Source organism: Pteropus vampyrus, unplaced genomic scaffold (assembly GCF_000151845.1).
Source record: "Pteropus vampyrus isolate Shadow unplaced genomic scaffold, Pvam_2.0 Scaffold422, whole genome shotgun sequence".
NCBI classification, from domain to species: Eukaryota; Metazoa; Chordata; class Mammalia; order Chiroptera; family Pteropodidae; genus Pteropus; species Pteropus vampyrus.
Window position 1 is genome coordinate 345,324 of NW_011889203.1, and position 23,588 is coordinate 368,911.

The window sequence follows — 23,588 nt, forward strand, 5'->3', positions numbered from 1 at the left end:
GAGAAGCAGGTTACAACTCATTCCAGGTTTGGTACAGCAGAAACTTTCATAAAGATTGCTCAAAATCCACCATATTTTTTTAATCTCCTTCTCATTATGTTTCTTCTACTGTTAACAATGGGGGGGCAGGGGCAGGTCAAGGTCTGTACTGACATCTCAGAATCTGTAGTGCCACCCAAGCCATGTGCTGATGCCCCATGGTTCATAGAGACACCCCAGGTTTACTCAATATGCCAAATTCATTTTGCCATCTTCGACTTTCCAGTACTAGGATTAGCAGCTAGGCCTTGAGGATCTCAAATTACCTGAATTTTACATATGAGGAGGCAAGATTTCTGATGGGAGAGTTGAAAAAGCAAATTAGGGTAACCGAAAGGAACAGAAAGATAGTCAATACCATCCCCTGTGGAGGCCGTGTCAGCTTCCTGAAGGAGGGTGGAGTAGGGGACAGAGTAAATGTTTTTGGGCATATTTTGCGTTAATTCTAATTCTCTAACTCTTTGGCCTCCTTGCGGTTAATAAATCTCTTTAATTTTAGGCATCTGCATCATTAATTTGACATAAGTCTTCAATCTACTCTCTATTCTGGAGCTTCTGTGCCACTAAAAATGATCAAACTATATCCAAGTCGTAAAGAGCAATCCCATCAAATACCATATTTTAAATATGAAATATTTATAAACCTTTGCCATATATAAGCATATGATATGCTGGTTCCTGGAATATAGATTTTTCTGCTTATGGTATTAAGGAATCTGTATAAAAGAATCTGAGAACTGAATTATCATTTGAAAAAATAGAATACAAGAATGCAAGTTTCAGGCTAGACTCTCGGCCCCACTAGGGTGCACATCTTCGGCTCACCATGTTGTATCCCAAGCAGTTAGAATAACCTGGAGCTAGAAGTTACTCAATAAGTATTTATTTATTAAAGAAAAGCAAATATTCACACCGGAGGTCATTTGAAGGTGATGTTACGATTGCTTTTCCTAATATTTTATTATGAAAATTTTAAATATACAGAAAACTTGAAAGAATTTCACAGTGAATACTCTTAAAAACACCACTTAGAATCTATTATTCACATTTTACCATACTCGCTCTATCACATATTTATCCATCTCCCTATCTTTCTATCCACTCATTCATCTTATTTTTAAAATGTATTTCTAAATAAATTGTAGACATTAGAATTTTTTTTCTCTAAATATTTCCTGCTGACCATTTTATTGGTGGTTTGTTACATTTCCTTCATATTCTTATCTATACTGTGAACTTTATGGTGGCTGCTCTTACCAAAAATCTTGTGGACAAAACATTTGCAAAAATGTCAGAATGTAGTTTTAGAACCTCAGGTTTATTAATCTGAAAATGAACTAAAAGTCAGGTGTGCTAGTTATCTATTGTCATGTAACCTATTATTCCCAAACTTTGGCATAATATAACAATAAACTTGTATCACTTCTCACAGTTTCTGTGGATTGGGAATTTGGGAACCACATAGTCAGGCAATTCTGATTTAGGGTCTAATGAGGATGCACTCAGGATGTCAACCAGAGCTGCAGTCATCTACTGGCTTCACTAGGGCTAAGATCCTCTGTAAGGTGGTTCATTCACACAGCAGGCAAGTTGGTAGTAGGCGTTGGCAGGAGGCCTCTGTTCCTCCCCATGTCGGCTATTCCACGGGCTTCTTGTGTGTTCTGAGCACATGGCAGCTGGCTCCTGTCAGAGTGAGGAATCTACAAAAAAGAGAACTAGGCCGAAACCATCCTTTCTATGACACAGACTCATTCTATTCTTGAGAAACAAATCACTGAGTGTGGGAAATTAGGTTCTATCTTTTCAAGGGATAGGGTCAGAGAATTTTTGGACATATTTAAAAACTACCACATGTAAGTGAAATAAACCAGACAGAAAAAGTTGAAAACCACATGATATCACTTTTATGTGGGATATAAACCTAAAAGCAACAAACGAACAGGACAAACAAACAGAGACTCATGGACATGGACTACAGACTAGTGGTTACCAAAGAGAAGAGGGAGAGGACGGAAAAGAGAGATATGAGATAAAAGGGATCAAATATGTGGTAACAGAAAGAAATCTAACTATGTGAGGTGAACACACAATGCAATATATATATGCCTTACTGTTAAATCGTACACCTGAAACTTACTAGATTTCATTAACCAATGTCACACACACAAAAAATTAAAATAAAGCTGAAATTGTGAAAACAAAAAACAAAACAAAACAACCAAAAAACCCGCTGCATGAAGTGTCTTAGGAGTAGTATAGTTCATCTTGGGTTTGAATCTCAGCTAGTGACCTGGAACAACTTCCTTAACCCCTCCAAGCCCCAGTTTCCTTGTTTGTAAAATGGTGTTAGTAAGAGCACTCACCTGAAGGATTGTCATGAGGTAAGATGACACAGCGCACGTAAACTGCTGAATATGGCTTCTGGTCTGTTAATGCTGGAAGGTGGGATATCTATTAATAATAGAATAGTAAATAGTAAAAAGAGCAGCTTCATCATCCTTACCAGGATTATGACACCTAATGCACAGGGTGCTGGAAGACAGTGCATTGTAGAACAGAGCTTGAGAGAGTATAGCAAAAAAACAGTTCCTGTGCAGATCCTGTGCCTTTCGCTGATTGGGTCAGATAGGGTGAGGCGTGGAGAAGAACGTTAAAGAATATTAGCTTTTCTGATCCACAATGACTGTTAGTGAGGAAGAATTTGCACTTGGAATATGAAATGGCAAAGTGACTGCCATTGAGAGAGAGAGAGCTTGGTGGGATGTGTATTCTGCATTCCAGAAACCCTGTGATTTAATCGGAGAGCAAACTGCAGGATTTTAAAATAAGGAAAACAAATTGTTTAACTTTGCTGCCTAGCAGGGGCAAATTTTCCAACACTGCAATTACTTTTGATAATACTCTATATTTACATTTTCTATTGTACTTACAATTAAAAACATTTTTGAGGTAATATAATGAGACCTTGATGTGTGTGATCTCTTTTTTTTCTAGCTACCTCTGAACAGTGCAAATGAGATTTATGAGCTACATATAACTGGACATGCCCAGGATGAGATTTTATTCTCTAATAGTACACGCTTATCATTTGAGACCAAGAGAATGACTGTCTTCATTCAAACAGACAAGACCTTGTACAAGCCAAAGCAAGAAGTGAAGTTTCGTGTTATTACACTCTTTGCAAATTTTAAGCCTTACAAAACCTCTTTAAACATTCTAATTAAGGTAAGTGTCAGACAGAAATGAAACTAGGAGTTTAAGCTATCTCACTGAAGCTCTCTTGTAAATTCTGCTCATATTATCTTAGAATTCACCATGAATATGCCTCCCTCCCAACATGTGAGTTCTTTCTCTAGGAAGGGAGGCAGTAGAGCATTGAGTTAAGGGCTCATGGTCCAAAGTCAGCCTTTTTGGGTTCCAGTCCTGGCTTCTTCATGGATTTATTCATTTGTTAAACATTTATTGAACCTCTGTGTTCCAGACAGTGAGATAAGACAGTGAACAAAATATATTAGGTCTCTGTTCATATTGAGCTTATATTTTAGTGGGTAGTGGAGAGACAGACAATAAACACACATACATGCGCACACATATAAAGGGATAGGGGTGTGTGTGTGTGTGTGTGTGTGTGTGTGAGAGAGAGAGAGAGAGAGAGAGAGAAAAGAGAGAAAGGGAGGTAAATTCAGGTTTTTTAGTTTAGTATCTTCCTATTTTTAGTTTGTTGTTATAAATTAAAAAAAAAATCAAGCAAACAAACATGTACATATAACTTCCAGTCAATTTGTGTTTGTAGCAAATACCATATTGGTTAGCATGGTGCTCAATATATATATTTATTGAATTGAGCTAGGATTGATTAGAGTTTGTGGCTCTGTGAATTTCTGCCTCTACTGTATATTGGAATGTCTGTAAAGCAGGCTGACATAGTGAATAGCATTTCTAAATTCATGTAACTCTGAGCAGGGCTTTATGGACTCCATTCATACCATCATTTATCATTTGTCCACATATACTGAGAACTTACTATATGCCAGAAACTGTGGGTAAAATGGAGGATTTTAGAAGTACATGTCTGTATATCTCTGGCTTTTTACATCCAATTTGCATTCTTCTACCTTAGGTGGATACAAGTCAGCACGGAATAAATTTCCCATGTGAGGCATTAACCCAGAACTAACCCTGCTAATACTGGTCAGCTCTGTGCATTTTTATAATTTTACCTCTCTATTCTGCTCTAGTATATGCATTTTTAACCTTTGATGTGTAGAATCTTTGGATTCTTCTTTCCAATTTTGTACTTACCTTGCCGCATTTGGCTTTCCCAGATGCACTCAGATAGACCTTCCTCTTGCTTAACTCTTGCTGGGGAATCCTGCTGGCTTGGCCAACATTTGGCGGTCCTTGCCAGGGGAGGGGAGTTTAGACTAAAATTCCACCTGGACTGCAAAGTGTTGGGTAACAGTGAATGGGGTGTGGCCATACTCTGCTCTCTGCATCCGGGCAGTGAGGCTGGGGTATGAACTCAAGTCTGGCTGCCTCCTTCCTTGGAACTTTCAGAGGTCAGGTCATAGCATTGATGTGAATGCTCACATCACTGTACTCCTCCATCTGAAACAGTCATTTGGGCCGGTCTTCACCAGACTGTAATGTTTTCTACATCTTTCAGTGTGGAATAGTTGGGTTTCTTGGCAAAACTTCCCAGAAAAAAGCGGGACTTAGTTTTAACAAGAGCCCGACTTGGACAAAGTTGTATTCCCCAACACAGCACCACCTACAGGCTAATGTGGAGAAGTGCATCTGATGGCTAAGAAGCTAACTTTTTGGGACCTTTCTTGCCCAGCCAAGAATGACTGTAGTAAGCAACCAACCATACTGACCACCACCACACATTCAGGGATGTTCAGTTTTTTTTTTTTTTTAAATCATTGGGTATTATTAATTTTGCCTGCTCCATTGCCTGACCTTTTCAGGAAGGAAAGGGGCTTCAGAGGCCTTTCAAGCAGTGGGAAAAACATGCCCAACTCTGCCCTAAATGTGGCCTCCTCAAGCCAGTCTGGCCTAACACAATAGAAATAAGTGCCTCCAACACCATGGTGGCAGCTGGCATGGCTGGCTTCTACCTTGACCTCCGTTCTTGAAGAAGTTATTGCTCCTGGCACAGATGAATGACTTTATGTGGAAATAGGTGTTGGAGTGGGGCCTGACATTCTGGCCTGAGCAGCAGTGGTTAAACCAGAACCTCATCCCTGGCCAGGTGAGGGCATCATTTTGTTTAAGTGATTAGACTTCTCTAATTCCACATGCTGGACAGACACTGTGGGCATAATCCAGGACTCCAGGGAGTGACAGAAATACTCCTTGCAGACAAATTCTCTAGCCAGGGAATTTACTGCTCAAGACAGTCTGGCACAGGCAGCTGGCACTGTGCTGTGCTGAGGCAGCTGACTGAGATCCAGAGCATCTAGAGGTGACTCAAAGGGCATGAGGGGCTGCTTTTCCAGCATCTCCATCATGCAGCTGTTTTGGCTGTGACAGGGGCACTGTTTATATTGTACATGGCTCTCCTGTGTGTGCCCCAGCAGGGGATGACTGTTTGCAAATGCCGAGTTTTCTTGTGATGCCACCATGAATGGTCCGTTAAATTCTGATGGGCTCTGTAAAGACTTCTGGAGTTTCTACATTCTCTCCATCTTCCTGTTGGTGATAGGCTTAGGTCCAAGACTGTCTTGGGAAATTAGAGGGATTATCTCATTCACTCCCAGTTCTCCAGGTTCTCTAGGTGCAAAGTCATCAAAGACTTCAGTTTGGACTTCCTTTGTTTGTAGGGTCATGGCATCACTTGGGAGACATGTGCACCCTCATCAAAATAATACATCAGCGAAGTGCAAACATTCTTTTCCCTACACTTTAAATAACACTGGGAATTATTATTTTTCATCTTTGTCAATTTGACAGAAGAAAAATGATATTTCATTGCTTTCATTTGCATTCTTTTAATTATGAGACAGCATATATTTATTAGCTATTTGTATTTCTTTCTTTGTTTTTGAGCTTTTAAACCCTGCAGGCTTCCCATGCATCATGCTGTGGCAGGCACAGTAAAGCCAACTGCTGATTACAATGCCTGTCCTGGAAGTTTGCCAAGAATGGTGACCTGCTTATTCCTGACTTGCTTTTGGTCTTTGGTTTTACAATTAGTTTCTGACTACTCCATTCTCAGCGTTGTACTTACCCCTGACTTTCACATTCTCCCCCACTCAGGGAGAGAAATTTTTTCTGGCTTCTCATAACTGGACCAACCCAGTACCTCTAGTCAAAGGATAGAGAATAAAGGAAAATATTTGCTTCTTGCTCTCAGGAGTTCAGAGTCTAGTTGGGAACAGACAAACAAAACACCAAACCCCTCTAGATAACCAGTGAGTACTTTATGCAGTAGTATGTATTCAAAAGGGATAAACTCCAGATGTACTAGGGGCTCTCTGGGAAATGGTCATTTCTGCCTGTTGGAGGCATGTATAGAAAGCAAGACATGAGTTTATTTCACCAGTTGGACCAGGAAGGGAGGCATTCCATGCAGCAATTGTAGAGGCCTAGATGCATGGTTTTTGGGGGGCAAATTGCAAACAAATCTGTATGCTTGGGGGAAGATGAGCCTAGAAATGTAGATGTGGTCAGATTATTAACCCTTTTAAACTATGCAAAGGAGTGGGTAGACTTCATTGTGTAAGGAAACCAAAGCTATCATTACCTAGTGTTCTAGTATAATGATCATAACCAATGTTTATTCATTCACTGCTTGTTATATAACAGAAATTATGCCAACCATTTCAGCCACTTTGCCTCGATCTCAGATTTGTGTTTCATATGGATAACACTGTTAGCAGTGGGGAAGATATATTGGAGGGGCAAGACTGGAGGAGGGAGATTATTTGCAATAGTTAGAAAACAGGACATGGTGGCTGGATGTGAGGTTGGAAAGGAGAGAAAATAGAGATCTTAAAGAGACAGAGTTGACAGGACTGGGAATGTGAGAGGAATCTGGCGTGACTGCTGGTTGGCTTGGATGAATGTTGCACAGAGACATCGTTGTCAGAGAGTATAGGAAGACTGAAGTGTTTTTCATACATCCCTTTGGTTAAACATCTCTATGATACACTTTTGTTAAATTAAAAGACGCCTGGGAATCCTGAATTCCATCACGCATTGGTGCTATGATATTGGACCATGCCAATCGCTTATAACTAAGGGTTTACCTAAGCTCTTTAGGCATCAGTTGTCTCAACTATACTATACTGTTGGATAATCATACCCTGAAAGAGAGTTGTAACGATTGAATGATGTATGAATTGTAATGATAAGACAGAGTGCCTGACACATAGTGGGCCTTTAACACATGGAGCCTGTTATCTCTACTGCGGACTTTTCTTTTAACAATAACATCCTCATCATCAACAACAACAACCACCACACAGGTTTGGTGATGTATACATTGTACTGTTTCATGTAGAAGGAAAGGTGGTGCAGGAATTAAAAGATAGAGCCAAATCAGAATATTCTCAGGGGCATATGAACAAAGAAGATATTTCGATTTGTCTTCTTCAGTGGTACAGAGCTGACATTTTCCAGAAACTATCTCTGTAGCATATTTTGGATGTGCCTAGGAGTGCGTACAAGAGCATTCATATTTAAGTAGAATGCATATGTACATAGGCAGCTTTTATATAGTTGACATGTATGATTTTCATTGTAGGACCCCAAGTCAAATTTGATTCAACAGTGGTTGACAGAACAAAATAATCTTGGAGTTGTTTCCAAAACTTTTCAGTTATCTTCTCATCCAATGCTTGGCGACTGGTCTATTCAAGTTCAAGTGAATGTGAGTATAAATACATTTTTAGAGGGAATGCTAAAATGATTTAAATAGATCAGGAGGGGAAATATCTCCAAAGTCATTTATTCAATGAACAGAAAAACATTGATCTGAACATCTAGATAATTTAAGTGGTTTATTTTATAATTTACTATGTTTTTCAGTGGATTAGCCTACATGATAACATATTAGAGTTTTAATCATTGTTGTCTTTTTCTATAATATAATGTTTCAAGGTTAAAATGTTTCACGTTTTAGTATAAAACTGATTAAATAATGTTTATTTTACTTATTTATTGCGTGTATCGAGTATTTTAAAACTAAATAATGGATACATAACTATTATTTGGCAAACTTAATGTCTCAGAATAATGACTCCTGATGAGATTGGGCTAACCTACTTTTATCCTTGCTTTGAAAAACACAAACAGTGACTTTAAATAGCCACATAAATCTTCTGTTCCCTAGTTCTTCTTTCTCTTCAATTTTTCCACTTCCTTCCTTTATTTGCTCCCAACTCATGTGGCTCTGAGATTTCACAGGGCAGGGGCATTAAAACACCCTTATGTTTCTGCCTCAGGTTTTCTTCTGTGCATCACTGTGTGATATTTGAAGATTAATTGAATATTTGTTCATTTTTTCTTTGGAATTTATTAAAGTAAATTCATGAATAAGAGCTCAAAAATAGTTCTGTTAGAACAGAGCTTCTTACTATTGACATTTTAGACAAAAATTCTTCTTCATGGGAGTTGTCCTGTGCATTATAGTATGTTGAGCAGCATCTCTGGCCTCCACCCGCTAGATTCCAGTAGAGCTCTCCCCTCACTCCAACTTGTGACACTCAAAAGTGTCTCCAGACTTTGCCAGATGTCCCTTGGAGGAAAGTACTCTCTTTTTCCTCTATTGAGAACCACGTATTAGAAGGAATAATCATTCATTAGCATAAGATCTGAAGTAAGATAAAAGGACCTAGTTAATAAATAAAAAATTAAAAAAATTTTCTTTTAGTTAGCATTTTTTGGCCACATCTTAAAACCAGAAATAGTCCACCTTAGCTAGCACATGGTTTTTGAGCATCTGCCTAAAGATGAAGAGCATGCTGGGCTCATGGAGAGGTTATGCCACCGAGAGGGTGACAGATAGGAAATGAGAAAGTGTAGAGACGTGTACAAGAAGTTGTGGGAGCCTAGAGCAGGGGTGATGAACACTGGGGGAAGCAGACAACTGAGCTTGAAGAGAAGGAGGAAAGAGTAGACGTTTGTGAGACTTAGTAGAGAGAAGGATTTGTTCAGAGGCAAGGAAAATGGAAGACAGCCTCATGTGTCTGGGGATTTGGGAGATGTTTGGGAGTGCTGGAGCATGTGGACAATGATGGGGGTTGAAGATTACAAAACATATTGTGAGTTTTAAGGAGTTGGGGTTTTATTCTCAGTTCCCACTTTTTGATTTCACTATAAATTCTCCAGAAATCAGTTGTTTTTCTCTCCATCTGTCCCTCCGTCTGTTCGTCTGTCTGTCCATCCATCCATCCATCCATCCATCCATCCATCCATCCATCCATCCATCCATCCACCCACCCACCCATCCATCCATTCTCTATAGAATACGTGTTGAGGGCTTGTAGTGCTGTGATGAATACAAGGAAGCTAGACATGTGATCTCTGTCTTCAAAAACCATTGTTTTGATGAGATGAATAATGATAAAGTTAAATGACACAATGGTGGCAGAAAAATGGAAAGCAGTACAATAGCAGAGAGATCGTTTAAGGTGCTGAGTCAGTGAGGTCCATCAGGTGCCTCTGAGGATGGAGTCTCACTGGAACCACCTTAGGGAAAAGAGGGTTTATTGTAAGGATGAGCACCGATGCTTTGGGGCCAGCTGCTCTGTCTCTCTTGTGGTCCACTTCTTTTTCCTCTCACTCTTCTGTCAACCTTTAAGGTGTTCTCTAGTCCAAATCTGGTCTAGTCTCATTAGCTCAACTAAATAACTATGTCCTCGGAGCCCTACAGGCAGGCCTCTTCCTAGGTGGATGGGCTTCCCTTGAGTCAGGGGTCCATTGTTGGTCCATTCACACGTGTGTGTGACCGTGTGTAATTTTTTTCTTTTACAGTGGTTGTTTAAAGTATTTTTTTACATGTTTAACAATCAGTGCTTTAAAAAGTAATGGTGTCCTATAAAGCAGAAATTTAGGTTCTAAAGCCATTAATGTGAAGTTGAAGTCATATTGCAGTGTTCCACCATCTGTAAGTAAAATCTAGTCTGGGAAATCCAAGGCGGCTTGCAGATATCCTGGCATGGTGGTGGGAAGTCAGTGCCACTGTGAGAAAGACAGAGAGACCCACAGTGGCTGGGCTGGCCAGCATTTCCATTTCAAATGGAATATACTCTTTTTTTAAAATGAGGAGCCATAGGACTTTTTTTTTTTTTTTAAGTTTGAGATCTGAATGTGATTTCCGATTGCATCAGATGTTAATGTTTTAAAGCTATAACAAAGTTTAAATTTTCTACTTTTTGCTCTTCATTTATTTAAACTATTCTTTTATCTATTAAATTGTTGTATGTGGATAGGGAAGTTTTGTTTCTTCTCTTAGCATTTGTTTCAATAACCAGCAATAAAATTATATATTAAAGAAATGAAAAAAAATTGACCAGGCAGAGCAGTCTCAGGTGGATGCCAGCCTCCGAGAGATTAATTTGTTCAGTGAGTGGTGAACAGAGTAAGCACCATAGGAGAGAGGAGGATAAAATAGTGGAGAAAGACTTGTGGAAGATGTGAGATTGTAGGTGCAAGGATTTATAGGGTTTCTCATGTAGTGGTTTGTGGGCTTCGCTTGTCATATTGCTTAGGTAGGAAAGAAAAAAAAAGGAAATTTATATACTTAAAAAATTAAAAAAACATTTATAAGATCTGGCCTATGCCCACCTCTTCAGCCTTCAGCCTCAGTTAGTTGCCACCCTTACCCTTGAACTCCATGCTTTAGACATATATCCTTTAAGTGTCTTAAACTCACCAGCCTGTCGTCTTATCCCAGAGCCTTCCTGTGCTGTTCCCTGGAATACTATTTTTCTACTCTTATTCAAGTGACTTGATTTTGCCTTTCAGGCATCGTCTAAAATGGCTTACCCCCTATAGACACTCATATAGCACTCTGTAACTTCTCTTGGTTCGTTCATGTCACTTTTAATTGACGGTACCTCATAGATTATAGTTTTGGGGAGCTTGTTCACCCCTGTATCTCTGGAACATAGAATAGTGCTTTGCACATAAAAGTCAATATTTATTAAATGAATGTATGAAAGCTATAGTCATTTTTATTGAACTAAATATAATTTTTCCTCTTCCACGTTCCATAAAGCATTTTTATTCTTTTGAAGACAAGCATGTTTATCGAGTACTTATTATTGATGATGTTTTTTCTCCCAGTTTCGTTGCAGTATAAAAATTGACAAAGTGCAGCGTACTGATTTGATACATAAATAATGTGAAAGGATTCCTCCTAAGAAAAAAAAAAAAGTGTGCTTCAAGGGCCACCAGGGGTCAGTATAATCAAAGAAATGTTATGAGAAGCCAAGGCTTTCAGCCTTAGTCTCTGGTTTTCATCTTTCCTCGTCTCTGGCACAGCATTCAAGGACTGTATATTGCTTATCATTAAAATCCTTTTCTTTCAGCAATGAATAATGATTATGATGAAAATATATTTGTTATTTAAATAATCCATTATTATAAACTATATTTCGTTTTCCTAAGGCAGTGACTGTTCTCAGTATAAATATCAAGGAGGGGAAAATACTTTTTTTCAGAAGAATATTTTGAAATCCCATTTTCTAGAGGAAAATATGGACGGATCCTAGTATTACTACTGAAAGACATTGTGTAAAACAATGTAGGACTTTCCAGAGCTTTGATTTGTAGTGACTGCGGATAATCTGAGTGGCATTTTTAAATTATTCTTTCCATTGGGTCAGGAAAAGGATCCTGTAGGTAAAACACACTTGATGGGCTCTTTGGCATTTCTCCAACTGTGACATGTAACTTTACAGAATAAGTGTGAGTGAGTCATTTATTAAACCCTTAATCTTTCTGGATTACTTAAATTGCTTTTGACCTTTAAATAGGCTTTTTCATCTTCGGGTTTTTTAATGATGAGTATTTATTTTAATCTAGTAAAATGTCTAGGTTTTTATTCTTTTTTTTAAATCTCCTTTTATTGTGCAGTATGTGATAGTGAAGCATAATAAATTTCTGTATATTCATACACATGTATTTTTTTGAGGTTTATTTTTTGTATTTTTAAATTAACTTATTTTTCAATTACAGATGACACATACTATTATATTAGTTTTAGGTGTACAACATAATGATTAGACATTTATATGCTTTACAAAGTAGTCACTCTGATAAGTCTAGCACCCATCTGACGCCATACATAGTTATTACATATTATTGACTATATTCCCTATGCTGTACTTTACGTCCCCATGACTATTTTAGTAAACTCGCAATTTGTACTTCTTAGTTTCTTTCGCTGTTTTCATCCATCTTCCTAAACTTCCACTTCTGGGTATTTATCTGAAGAAATCCAAAACACTAGTTTGAAAAGATACATTCATCCTTACGTTCATTTCAGAATTATTTACAATAACCAAGATATGGAAGCAAGCTAAGTGGCCATCGATAGATGAATGGATAAATAAGATGTGGCACATATATACAATGGAATAATATTCAGCCGTAAGAGTGAAATCTTGCCATTTCCAGCAACATGGATGGAACTAAAGAGTATTATGCTAAATGAAATAAGTCAAAGACAAATACCACATGATTTTCCTTATATGTGAAATCTAAATGACTTATGTATTTTTTACAATTACAGAGCAACTCTTGACAATTATTATTTTTAAGTCCTCTTAAAGATTAATAAAATTTAGTGAGAACACTGCACTGACTTTTTTGGGGTGTTACTTATGCATATATTTAATTTACATACCTGCATTGAATATGAATAGTTCTTTGCTGCTTTTGGGCATGTATTTTTCTCTAAGAACAATCACCATGGCTTCTACCTCTCCCAGCTACTTCCATGATTTCTTTCTTAACTTCCTAGTGCATCAGCCCTCTCCTTAGAGGCTCATTTTAGCTGTAACACCTCTCCATAGACGCATATTTTACAAAGCTGTTATAGTCAGGTGTATTATAGGACAAGTGGAGAGACATACTCTGATTTGATAATCATCTTACACTTTAAAACAAGATAACTTGTTTTAAAAGTTAACACTGCTTATATTTTCATATTTTGCAGTATTTCTCTAGGTGTCTTATCTTTAGGTATCTATCTTTTGACTGGTATCCTTGGCTCTCCCAAAGAGTTGCAAATTTTTCCCCTCAATTTTTTTATTGTGGTAAAAATACACATAACATAAAATGAACTATCTTAATTACTTTAAGTGTATAGTTCAGTGGTATTAAATACATTCACACTGTGCAGTCATCACTACCATCCATCTCCAGAACTCTTTTTATCTTGCAAAACTAATAATACGCATTCATTAAACAATAACTGGCCATTTCCCCTACCTCCAGCACCTTGGCAGTCACCGGTCTACTTTCTGTGTAATTTTGACTTCTCTAGATGCCTCACATAAGTGGACTTATAACAGTATTTGTCGTTTGTGATGTTTTATTTCACTTAACATAATATCAGGATTCATCCATGTTGTAGCATATGTCAAAATGTCTTTCCTTTTTAAGTCTGAATACTATCTCCTTTGTATGTATATACCAGATTTAGTTGCAAATGTTCTTGTGTCTGTGATTATTTATTTATTTATTTTTTAAAAAATTTATTTTTATTTTTTTGGTGACATTGGTTAACGAAATCCAATGTTTCATCTGTACACTTTAACAGTAAGGCATATATATATTTATACTGTACGTTCACCCCCCATAGTTAGATTTCTTTCTGTCACCACATAGTTGACCGCCTTTACCCTGTCTACCTCCCCGCTCCTGCCACCCCCTACCCTCTGTAAACCACTAGTCTATAGTCCATGTCCATGAGTCTCTGTTTGTTTGTCCTGTTCCTTTGTTGCTTTTAAATTTATATCCCACATATAAGTGATATCATGTGATTTTCAACTTTTTCTGTCTGGCTTATTTCACTTAGATTATCTCGAGGTCCATCCATGTTGTCGCAAATGGCAGTATTTCATTTCTTCTCATGGCTGAGTAATATTCCATTGTATATATGGATCACAGCTTCTTTATCCAATGCATCTGTGATTTAAAAAGTATATTCCAGGTTATTAGAAGGCAGATAGAGGTTCTATAAAAGGAAGGCTAATGATGGTGGGAACCAGGAGGGATCTAGCCACACCATCCCTCTCCTTGTGGGCAGCTCACAGCCCAGAGTTCCAGGCCTGTGGGTGACTCAAGCATTGACTTTTACGTTCCTCTGAGAACCTGAGGGAGAGCCCCAGTCACCGAGAGTCCTGCTCACTTGATAATTGCAGTCCTGTGCCCTCTTTCCTCAGTGGCACGAGCAAGCCTGTCTTCCCTTCCAGAATGACTCATGCAACTGAGTTTACCACTTGAGGCTGCTGCTTGTAGAACTTACCAGTGGTCTCAAACACCAGTTTGCTTAGAATCAACTGATTGGGGAGCTTGTTCAAGATGCATAGTCCAGGCCCTGTCCCCAGATCACAAGTCAGTATTGCTGTTATGAGACCTAGGAATCTGCCTTTTAAATAAGCACTCTAGGAGGGTCTATTTGTTTTTTGGATCCCATTTTGAGGAGTGCTGATATGTGCCCATAGCCAGGCATCTTTAGTTTCCATCTGTTCTGCTGAGAAGTGTCAGGTAGTGGAAAAGGTACTGAATTGGGGGCCCGATCTTGAATTTTTTTTTTTCCCAACTCCTTAGTGGTGAGACTATGAGCTACTTTACCTCTCCAGGTAAGTAGCTCCACGAAGTCCCCTGACACCCTAGACTTATGGAATCAGATTTTTTGGGACAATTTGTAATTTCACAACTTATTTGGTGATTTGGATACATAGCCAACTTGGGAAACACTGAACTAGGTAACCTTTTGGTCTCTTCTGGCTGTAACCAGCTGCAGTTTCTCAGTCCTTCTCTGAAGCCAGTCCTGGGGATAGGGGACAAGAAAGAGAATGTAGAAAATTCAATAGCTCCATGGCTTAAAATCCTTCTTTTGGAGCCCTGTATAATACATGGTGGATGTCACATTATTATGTAATTCAGAAGCTGTCTCATTTGAATTGTTCCTGTGTTTGTAACAGTTACATCTACTTGAGTTAGTTGTTGTGGTAAGGTTAGGTAAGGGTTGCCAGCATTCAAAGCTTTTTATAGCCTTTCAGAATGCTCCTTATCTTTACAAACTTGCTGCCCAGCTGTTGCCTAGGTGGGTTTGCTTCTGCTGTCAGGTTTGTATGGAGCTGTTTGTCCTTTGCAGAAGAGCACATCTTTGTTCAGACAGTTTTCATCCTTGAAGCACTCTACAAGTAGCATCTGGTCAACTCCCCTGGCTTTTGATGACAGCTTAACAGAAAGCATGGAGCAAATTGTGACAGGTCAGAAATCAGTGGCATGCTCTCTGGAATGTGGATGTGGCCTGCAGAATACTTTTGTTATTCTCAGCTTAAAAGACTGCTTTTTTTTGGGAAAGACCACAAGTTCTTTCATGTGCAGTGAGAAAGGCAAGGAGATGTCTGAGTGTCAGCTGGTAGAGGTCAGCATTTGTTCTCTGTTCTTCCATGGCCCTCATATACACCTTTGTGACAGCACTTATTGACCAGTGTAGTTACCCTCCCCCCCTTTTTTAATTGTGGCAAAATGTACATTACCTGTATATACATAAAATAATAAGATATACATACAAATTACCATTTTAACCTTTTTTCAGTGTATAGTTCAGTGGCATCAAGTACATTCACACTGTTGTGCAAGCACCACCACTATGAATTTCCAGATTTGTTTTATTTTTCCAAACTTTGATCAGTGTAGTGTTTAAAAAAAATGTGACTACCTTATTTATTAGTAAGGGGGAGAAGGAGACACTTTCCTCTATCCTCTTTGGTTCTTCCTCTCGGTCTAATAATCGACATGAGACAGATTAACAGGAGAAAATAGAATTTAATACATACATATGCACAGGAATCCCACATATACGAGAAAGTCAGAGAAAGAAAGTTAAAATGACCTTCTGAGGTGACTCTGAGGAGAGGAAGGTCACTGCAGGACGGTAAGAAGAGCAGATGTTCAGTGATTAGAAGTTTGCCCTGCCTTATAGATAGGTCATAAAAAGTTACTTCTGGTGACAACTCTTATTATGAGCAAGGCCCCTAATTTAAATTTTTTAAGAAAGAGGTAAAAGTTTCTCCTGAGCCTGCAGAGTCTTGATTGCCTTCAGCTCAAAATGATCCACGTGCCAAAGTGGCACACAATGGGGAGGCCTGCTCTGAGCCCTTTCATCAGACTGCGAGTTCCTTGAAGACAGGCGTTCTATTTTATTAATTTTCATATTTATTTTATCTTATGTAGTATCTGACCTCTTTTAGGAACCTGTTCATGCTTGTGGGATGAAAAAAATGAGTGAACAGAGTGAAGGAATTGTTTCTCCCAGACTACTTCTGTTGATTATTATCCATTGTAATGTTCTTTGACTTATAGTTCCACCCTTCTATAGGATACTACAATTTAGTAGAAATATGTGCGCATATTTTTATTTTGAGAATATGTATAGTTGCTGTATTCGCTGTACCTGTGAACCAGAGGAAAATTGATCTTTTGGATTAATGTTTTGGACTTTCTGAAAACAAAAAAAGATTTCAGTCAAGAACTGAATATCCTAGTCTCTTATGAAATTCAAAATGCACTCACGATTTTTTGTGCCATATTATTCCTGTGACTTTATTGAGTCATTTGATCTGCTATTGTCAATCCTATTGATGGTGTGCATTTAAATTTCTGGACCCCAAGCTGATTTTTGTAAAGATATCTTTGTCTTGTTTTTTCTTTCCAGAAGCTACTAAAAGAATGCTCATTCTTTAAAGTGTTTCTTACCTACCCCTCTCTTCAGGTGCATTTTTTTGGCCTCAGTCAGAGCTTTGGGATCAGACCTTAGAGTGTCATGATCATCAGTGAAATGGAGGATCTGAGCAAACTATTAGCAGATATCATAGAGTTTTAGTGCTGGGGAGGATCTTAGCGGTTACCCAGATCCATCTCTTTATTTTATGGAGGAAGAATCTGAGAGAAGTGACGTGTCTTTGTAGGCTCACAGAATGTTATAGTAATGTCAGGGTTAGAAGCTTGATTTTCTGATATTTTCAGTTCTACAATATTAAGTTTTTTAATATGTGCAGCAACTGCTATTTTAAGTTGTCCACCTCTGTTACATGATTTGAGGGTTCCACACAGATCATCCCCTCACACACTGGATTGTTTTCAAAGTGTCTCAGATTCTGACCACAATAGCCATGGCTTTAGATGGAGAATTGGAGTCCAGGAGACTCATGTTACAGCATTTGTTTAGCTGGTAGGGAAAACATGCTAATATCCACTAATATGTTATTAAGGATTAGCTTGCTGTTACCTAGTAGACTATATAATCTTGGTGATATGAGCCATAAGAAGGTTAGTTTTTAAAATAACTTTTTACTTTGAAAGAGATTCACGGATAGTATAGAGAGGTCCTGAGTAAGCTTTTTGCAGTGTACCCAGTGGTTATATCTTACATTATTATAGTGCAACATCGAAAGCAGGAATTTGACACTAGTGAGATGTGTGTGTATAGTTCTATATGATGCTTAATTTTCCATGGCATAGAGGGAGTTTTGGAAGATTATAACTCATTGGACTCTGACTGTTGGTGGCAGCACTGGGTGCCAGGGTATGGCGCTGAAATGAGTACTGAGTCCCTTGGTGGAGTGAGAAAAGGAGAAATGAGCAATACATTGAACTATTTTGCCTCAAGGTTAAATTTCCCATTCAATACAAGCTGTAGCTACACTTCTGCTTCTTCCTCTTGCTTGAGATAGGTGGCCAAGAAAAGTGATCCTGTTGCATGTCTTAAAAAAACCTTAATTTTTTCCACTTTCAGTAAGAACAGAAGGGATTAAATAAGTGGTTTTTTTTCTTTGTTTGTTTTTAAAGAGAATGTGCTTCTAGTTAATACTTTTGTACTAAGGAAATCAGTTTGTCCCTTGTGCGACAAAATATATATGTACTTCAAATGGTGAAACTTTTTAGAAGTATGAATGTGTGTGTGACATATGATGCCTGGACCACTAATCTCCTAACTGGAGCCTTGTATGGTCTGTGTCTTGGTTATTGGTTAGATCCATTTTTCCCAAATCCTATCACTGTGAGCGAATATCAGGTATAGAACAACTTCATTTCGTCAGCTGTTTAGTTCTAGTCTTTATGAGTACCAGAATATTTGTAATTCTTTCTAATGAGAGAAGAGATTCAGGAAAATGCTATCTCATGTGGAGATTCTGATTCTTCACTCCTCACTCTTGGCAGATAATCTCCTTTTCTATTTCAAAAGAAAAGAGAAGTTATCAGATAGAAATTTCTTTATCTCCCTCTGCCAGATTTGGACTTTTCCTTGTGTCGGCACCCATCTCATGCTTATCATCTTTTACAGAAAAGATATAACTCTTCACATCTAAAATGGAAACCATTACCCCTTCCATGGCCTCTCTCTTCTTTTATTTGCTCAGAAACCTTACAGTATTGTTGATCATCTCTTCTTTCTCCTGAATCTTTAACCTGGATCTCTCTTTCTCTCGATCTTTACACAAAATCTAATATGCCATGTCTCTTACATTAGAGGGAGAGACGAGAGAGAGAGAGAGAGAGAGAGAGAGAGAGAGACAGAGACAGAGACAGAGACAGAGACAGAGACAGAGACAGAGACAAAGACACACCGAACTTTAACCCTATTCTTCCCTCCAGTAACTTCATTTTCATCATCTCTCCCATTCTAGCTCATCTTAAAACTTTCCAAAGGCTTTCTATTGTCCTCAGGATAAAATTCATATGTTTTACGAGTGCCTGCCTGATCTAATGCCACTTTTCCAGCCTCATCTTCAGATTTCATAATTTCTTCTAAGTTTAATTCACTTTAATTCATTTTATTATTGTTCGTATTTGTATATTAATGTGTGCAATTATTTGATAAGTATCTTTCTTTCTACTAAATCAAAAGCTCCATGACAGGAAACTGTATCCCTATCACCTAGCACAATGCCTGGCATTTATGTGCAATAATTTTCTATTGAAGTAATAGATGAATGAATGCATTTGTTGTATTTGGGCTGCAGCCCTTTTAATTCTGATTCAGTAGCTTTGAGCCGGGAACTGGGCATCTTTATTTATTGAGCCTACCGCAGTTGACCCTGGTGTTCAATCCAGGTTGAGAACCTCCAGAGGAATATTTTGCATCTGCATTTTAAACCACAGATGTTTAGGTTCCAAAGAGGAAAGAGTAAAACAGTATAAATTTTAATAAACATTTTCAATCATTCTGCATGTCTGTCCTTTCTCTTTGTAATTCAATATACATCTACTGACAATTTTACTGGATGATATTTCCATTGCGAGTTTTTGTAATTTTGAAGTTCTTTGCTAATCTATGGTAAAAGTAAAAGAGAGAAAAAGATAGGGTATTAAATGATTACTGTTCTGTAAATATTAGGAACATTAGTAGGGATCTGAATAAAGCTAAAAATATGGAATTTTCCTTTTGTATGTTAGGTGGAAAGCAACCCCAGGCAGTATACATCTAAAAATGATAAGACATGGGCCCTACTATTAAGGAGCTCACAGTCAGGGACAACATCGTGTAATAAATGCAAAGAGCATAGATTGGGAGTTATAAGACCCAGTGCCTTGTGCTTTAGTTGAGGGACTGTGAACAAGTCATTTTAGTCCTGGATCTCAGTTTCTCCCGCTGTAAAATAAGGGGCTTGGATCAGAGAACTTGTAGAACCTCATCATACCTTTGAAATTCCATGCTTTGACTAGATGGAGGTAGAGGGCACTGTGGGACTTGGATAGGAACTTGTCGGGAGGAGGTAGAACAAGGCTGGGAGCTCAGTGACAGAGCTGTAGAGTTGGAAGCAGGCAGTTGCCTGGAGTAGCAAGCAGCCTTGTAGAAAGTAGGAGTTGAAGAGAAAACTGGAAGAGTTTATGGGTCAATATGTGGAAGATATTGGATAGCAGGCTGAAGTTTTAGATTTCATTTTGTACAGTGGCGGGGGGGACTCTAAAAACTTTTATTTGACTTTGAATTTCAGTGTTATAAATTTCATATAAAACTTGTTAAGACAAAGAAAGCAAAAATGTCCATGAATGAGTCTCTCAAATTATAAAAGATATCAAAATTATACGCTTATTTTTTCCCTCTGTCTACAAAAGTAATGCATGTTCAGTGTGAAAACACCCAGACATTATTCAGTAGAATGTCACACTTATGTTAAACCCCCAAACAAAAAAACCCATAAATATTTATTGTCCTGTTGATTTTTGCAGAAAATTTTTAGACAATAGTATAACATGATTAAAGTAATATTTTAGGAAGATCATAGCATGCGGGGTGATTGAGGGGAGAGGAAGTGAAGTCGGGGAGACTACCAGGAAGTTAGTATCATTGTTTAAGAAATGCATGATACCTTCTATGTTAGGTTATAATAGTCTAGTTGGAGAGTAATAGGAGGCTCCTTTAGGGGAGCAGCATGAACTAAAGAGGATCTAAAGTGTCAAGAAACACTTTTTTTTTAAATGCCTACAGCACCTGATATTTCTACATGGTCTCCCATCCAAGTACTAACAGGCCCAACCCTGCTTAGCTTCTGAGATCGGGCATGTTCAGGGTGACATGGCTATAGACTCAAGAAACACTTTAAAGTCAGAATCATTAGATTTAGTGACTGACAGGATCATGTTTGGGACACTAGAGAAAGAGGAGTAATTAAACAGAGTGGCCATTAGAGTAATGTGGCTCAAATACTATGGTGACCTACATAAGCAAACCAAAATTTAAGCATATAAATGCCTCAGGGTTGTGAAATCAAAACCCTAAGAACGACCAATCACAAACAGCCAACTAAGCTTTAAGTGATAGCCAATCAATAATTGCCTTACTTTGCTTCTGTTTTTTCTCTATAAAAGCATCTCCCTGAGCTCTTTGGGGGCATGCTCCTAACCACTTCCGGTTTGGTGCTGCCTGATTTCATTCAAGTTATGCCCAAATAAACTGGCAAAATTTTTAAATATCCTTCAGTTTATCTTTTAACAAAGGTGACTGGGATTTCAAGTGTGGTCTTTGGGAGAATCATTCATTACAGATTCTAAGTATGCCAGAGCTAGAAGTTTGGTTTGGGGGAAAGAGAAGAGCAAATGGGGTTTAGATTAATTAGTTGGAAAACACTACATTCAGGATCTAAGAAAAGGAGTCATCCAAAGCAATAGAGAAAGAATAGTCAGACTTGGAAAAGAGAGAAACAAGAGAGTGCAGACACAGAGTGGAAGGGAAGGAATTCAGAGAGATTGGCCAAGAACCAGGTGCTTCGGAGGCCTCCTGGAGAGCAAGGCCTGAGAGAGGCGATGGGCGATTAGCAGAGGCAAGTGGCCATCACTTACTGAGCGCCCATTTGTGCCAGTGGAATGGTAGAGGTGGAATCCAGATGACAGGGGCAATAAAGAATATAGATAGATCATTTAAAACTTTTGTTCCTAAGAAGGAGAGAATTAATATAGTATCTAGTGGGGACAGCATCAAAAATACCATATGATTTCATTCATGTTATGGATTAAGTAAACTTTTGTGGATCACCCTAGAACTCTAAACCATAACTCTGTCATTGGGAAAATGTCTTATGAGGCAGAAACGTGGATACCCTCTATATCTCCAGCCTTTCTTAATGTGAACAGACGGCCAGTTTGGTGTGCTCAGTTAGTTATCTGTGTGTAACTGTGAGATGGAACATGTATTACTCGACAAATGTAATAAAAAGCCACATTATTCTTTTGCCATTTAGATCTGTTCTTAGGGACCAATTCTCCCCTATTCCTTGGATGAAATATAAGGCAAATACCACCATTTTTTTCTGTTTTTTTTTCCTCTAGTAATAAAGATCCTGTCATTTTTGGTTACATGTGCACATACAAAACAATCTACATTCAGTAATTAATATGTCTAGTCCAATAAAATTAAGTGTCCCCATATCTCATCCTGGCTTTTCTCTGGTCTGGCTGCCTGTTCTCCACTCACTAGGCTGCATTGGACTCCCTAGAAGGGAATAGAGGAGAGGGGTAAAAAATTTTTACTTGTATAAGAATCAGTCATACGAATTTGCCAACATTTGTCCTACGAAAATGGAAATTTAATATGGGTCAGTGGAATACTCTTGTCATCTGGCATCAAAGCTTTCAAGGACTATAGGCATTTAAAACCAACATCTTTCCTTTTTAGAACTCATTTGTGGGTTTTTTGGAGCACTCTTAACATTGATGAGAAGTCTCTTATCCAAAGTGTCTGTGATGCTTTTGAATCTGTCTCCTCTAGCTGGCAGATCATAGCTCTGTCTTCAGCTCCTGGGCATCCACAGTTCACCTCCAGCTTCCACCTCCTGAGGTGGCCTTGCCCCATCAAGAGGCTGGTTTTGATCATGAGAGAAGGTAGTCCCATGCTGGCTCTCTCTATTTTCATATCTAGTTGAGGAAAAATGCTCATGTATTCTCTGCTCCTTGAAACTCAGCAGGCGCAGACCACCCGACTCAGCATCCTCTCTTGGCTCAGCTGTCCATGCAGCTGATCAGTAGCAGTATTTGCCCTTTAGGTTGTTCAGGCATTTCCAATGCCTGCCAAATGACAACTTCAGGACACTCCTGGGAACACACATCCGACTCTCTTGATTGTCCTGTTGAACAAAGTCCTTTTCCTAGGCTTGAAGTGAGAAGCAAGCAACGTCCACCTGATCCCAGGGTGGGGTGTGTAGGACTCCTAGCTCATCAGAAGCTGTGTACTAAGATTCCTTTCTAGTTTATTTTCATCTTGATTTTTGGTTGAGAGTTGAAAACTCAGTTTTTGGAAACCTTTGCAAGTCCTGCAGCTAGTCTTGCACCTCACTTTGGAATATGGATGTAGTTGGCATCTGTTGTCTTGAGACACAAGCCAAAACTGAGTCTGAAGTAGTTCCATTTTAACATCCTGTTATGTGTAGATATAAAAATTCAGTCCCTTTCTTAATCTTTAAATAAAAATTAAATACGGACATTGGAGATCAATGCTAAGGCAGACTTTTGGGAAATTAAAATGATCCTAAATGTGCAAACAAAATATAATCCATCCTGCACTTTAGCTCTGTTTCTGGCATTAAAAAAATTTTACTGTAGAAGCAAGAGTTGATAGAAGCTGATCTGAATTTTAAAAGAATATCTATTTTAATGGTCATGTAGTATGCCATGTTTCTTTAAGTTTGTTAAAAATAGAAACCCTCTCAAGAGTTGGATGGCTTCACTCTTCGAGAAGGGCAATTCTGTAACTGGAATATATGGAGATATGGTGTTGTAATTCACATGTCCACAATTTGCACTCTAGTCAGCATATTTTTTAGGAGGGTAGTAAAAATAATGTTTTCTCTTTCTCCCTT

At 38.3% G+C, this 23,588-nt stretch overlaps 1 protein-coding gene across 1 annotated transcript in view; it reads left to right on the plus strand.

The window, feature by feature from the left end:
• The window catches only part of CD109 (CD109 molecule), a 109,371-nt gene that overhangs the window by 19,602 nt on the left and 66,181 nt on the right, over positions 1-23,588 (plus strand). Inside the window, exons 4-5 of the mRNA XM_011381024.2 lie at positions 3,034-3,264; positions 7,790-7,915. Coding sequence (XP_011379326.1) covers positions 3,034-3,264; positions 7,790-7,915 — 357 coding nt within the window. The remainder of the gene's footprint in view (positions 1-3,033; positions 3,265-7,789; positions 7,916-23,588) is intronic.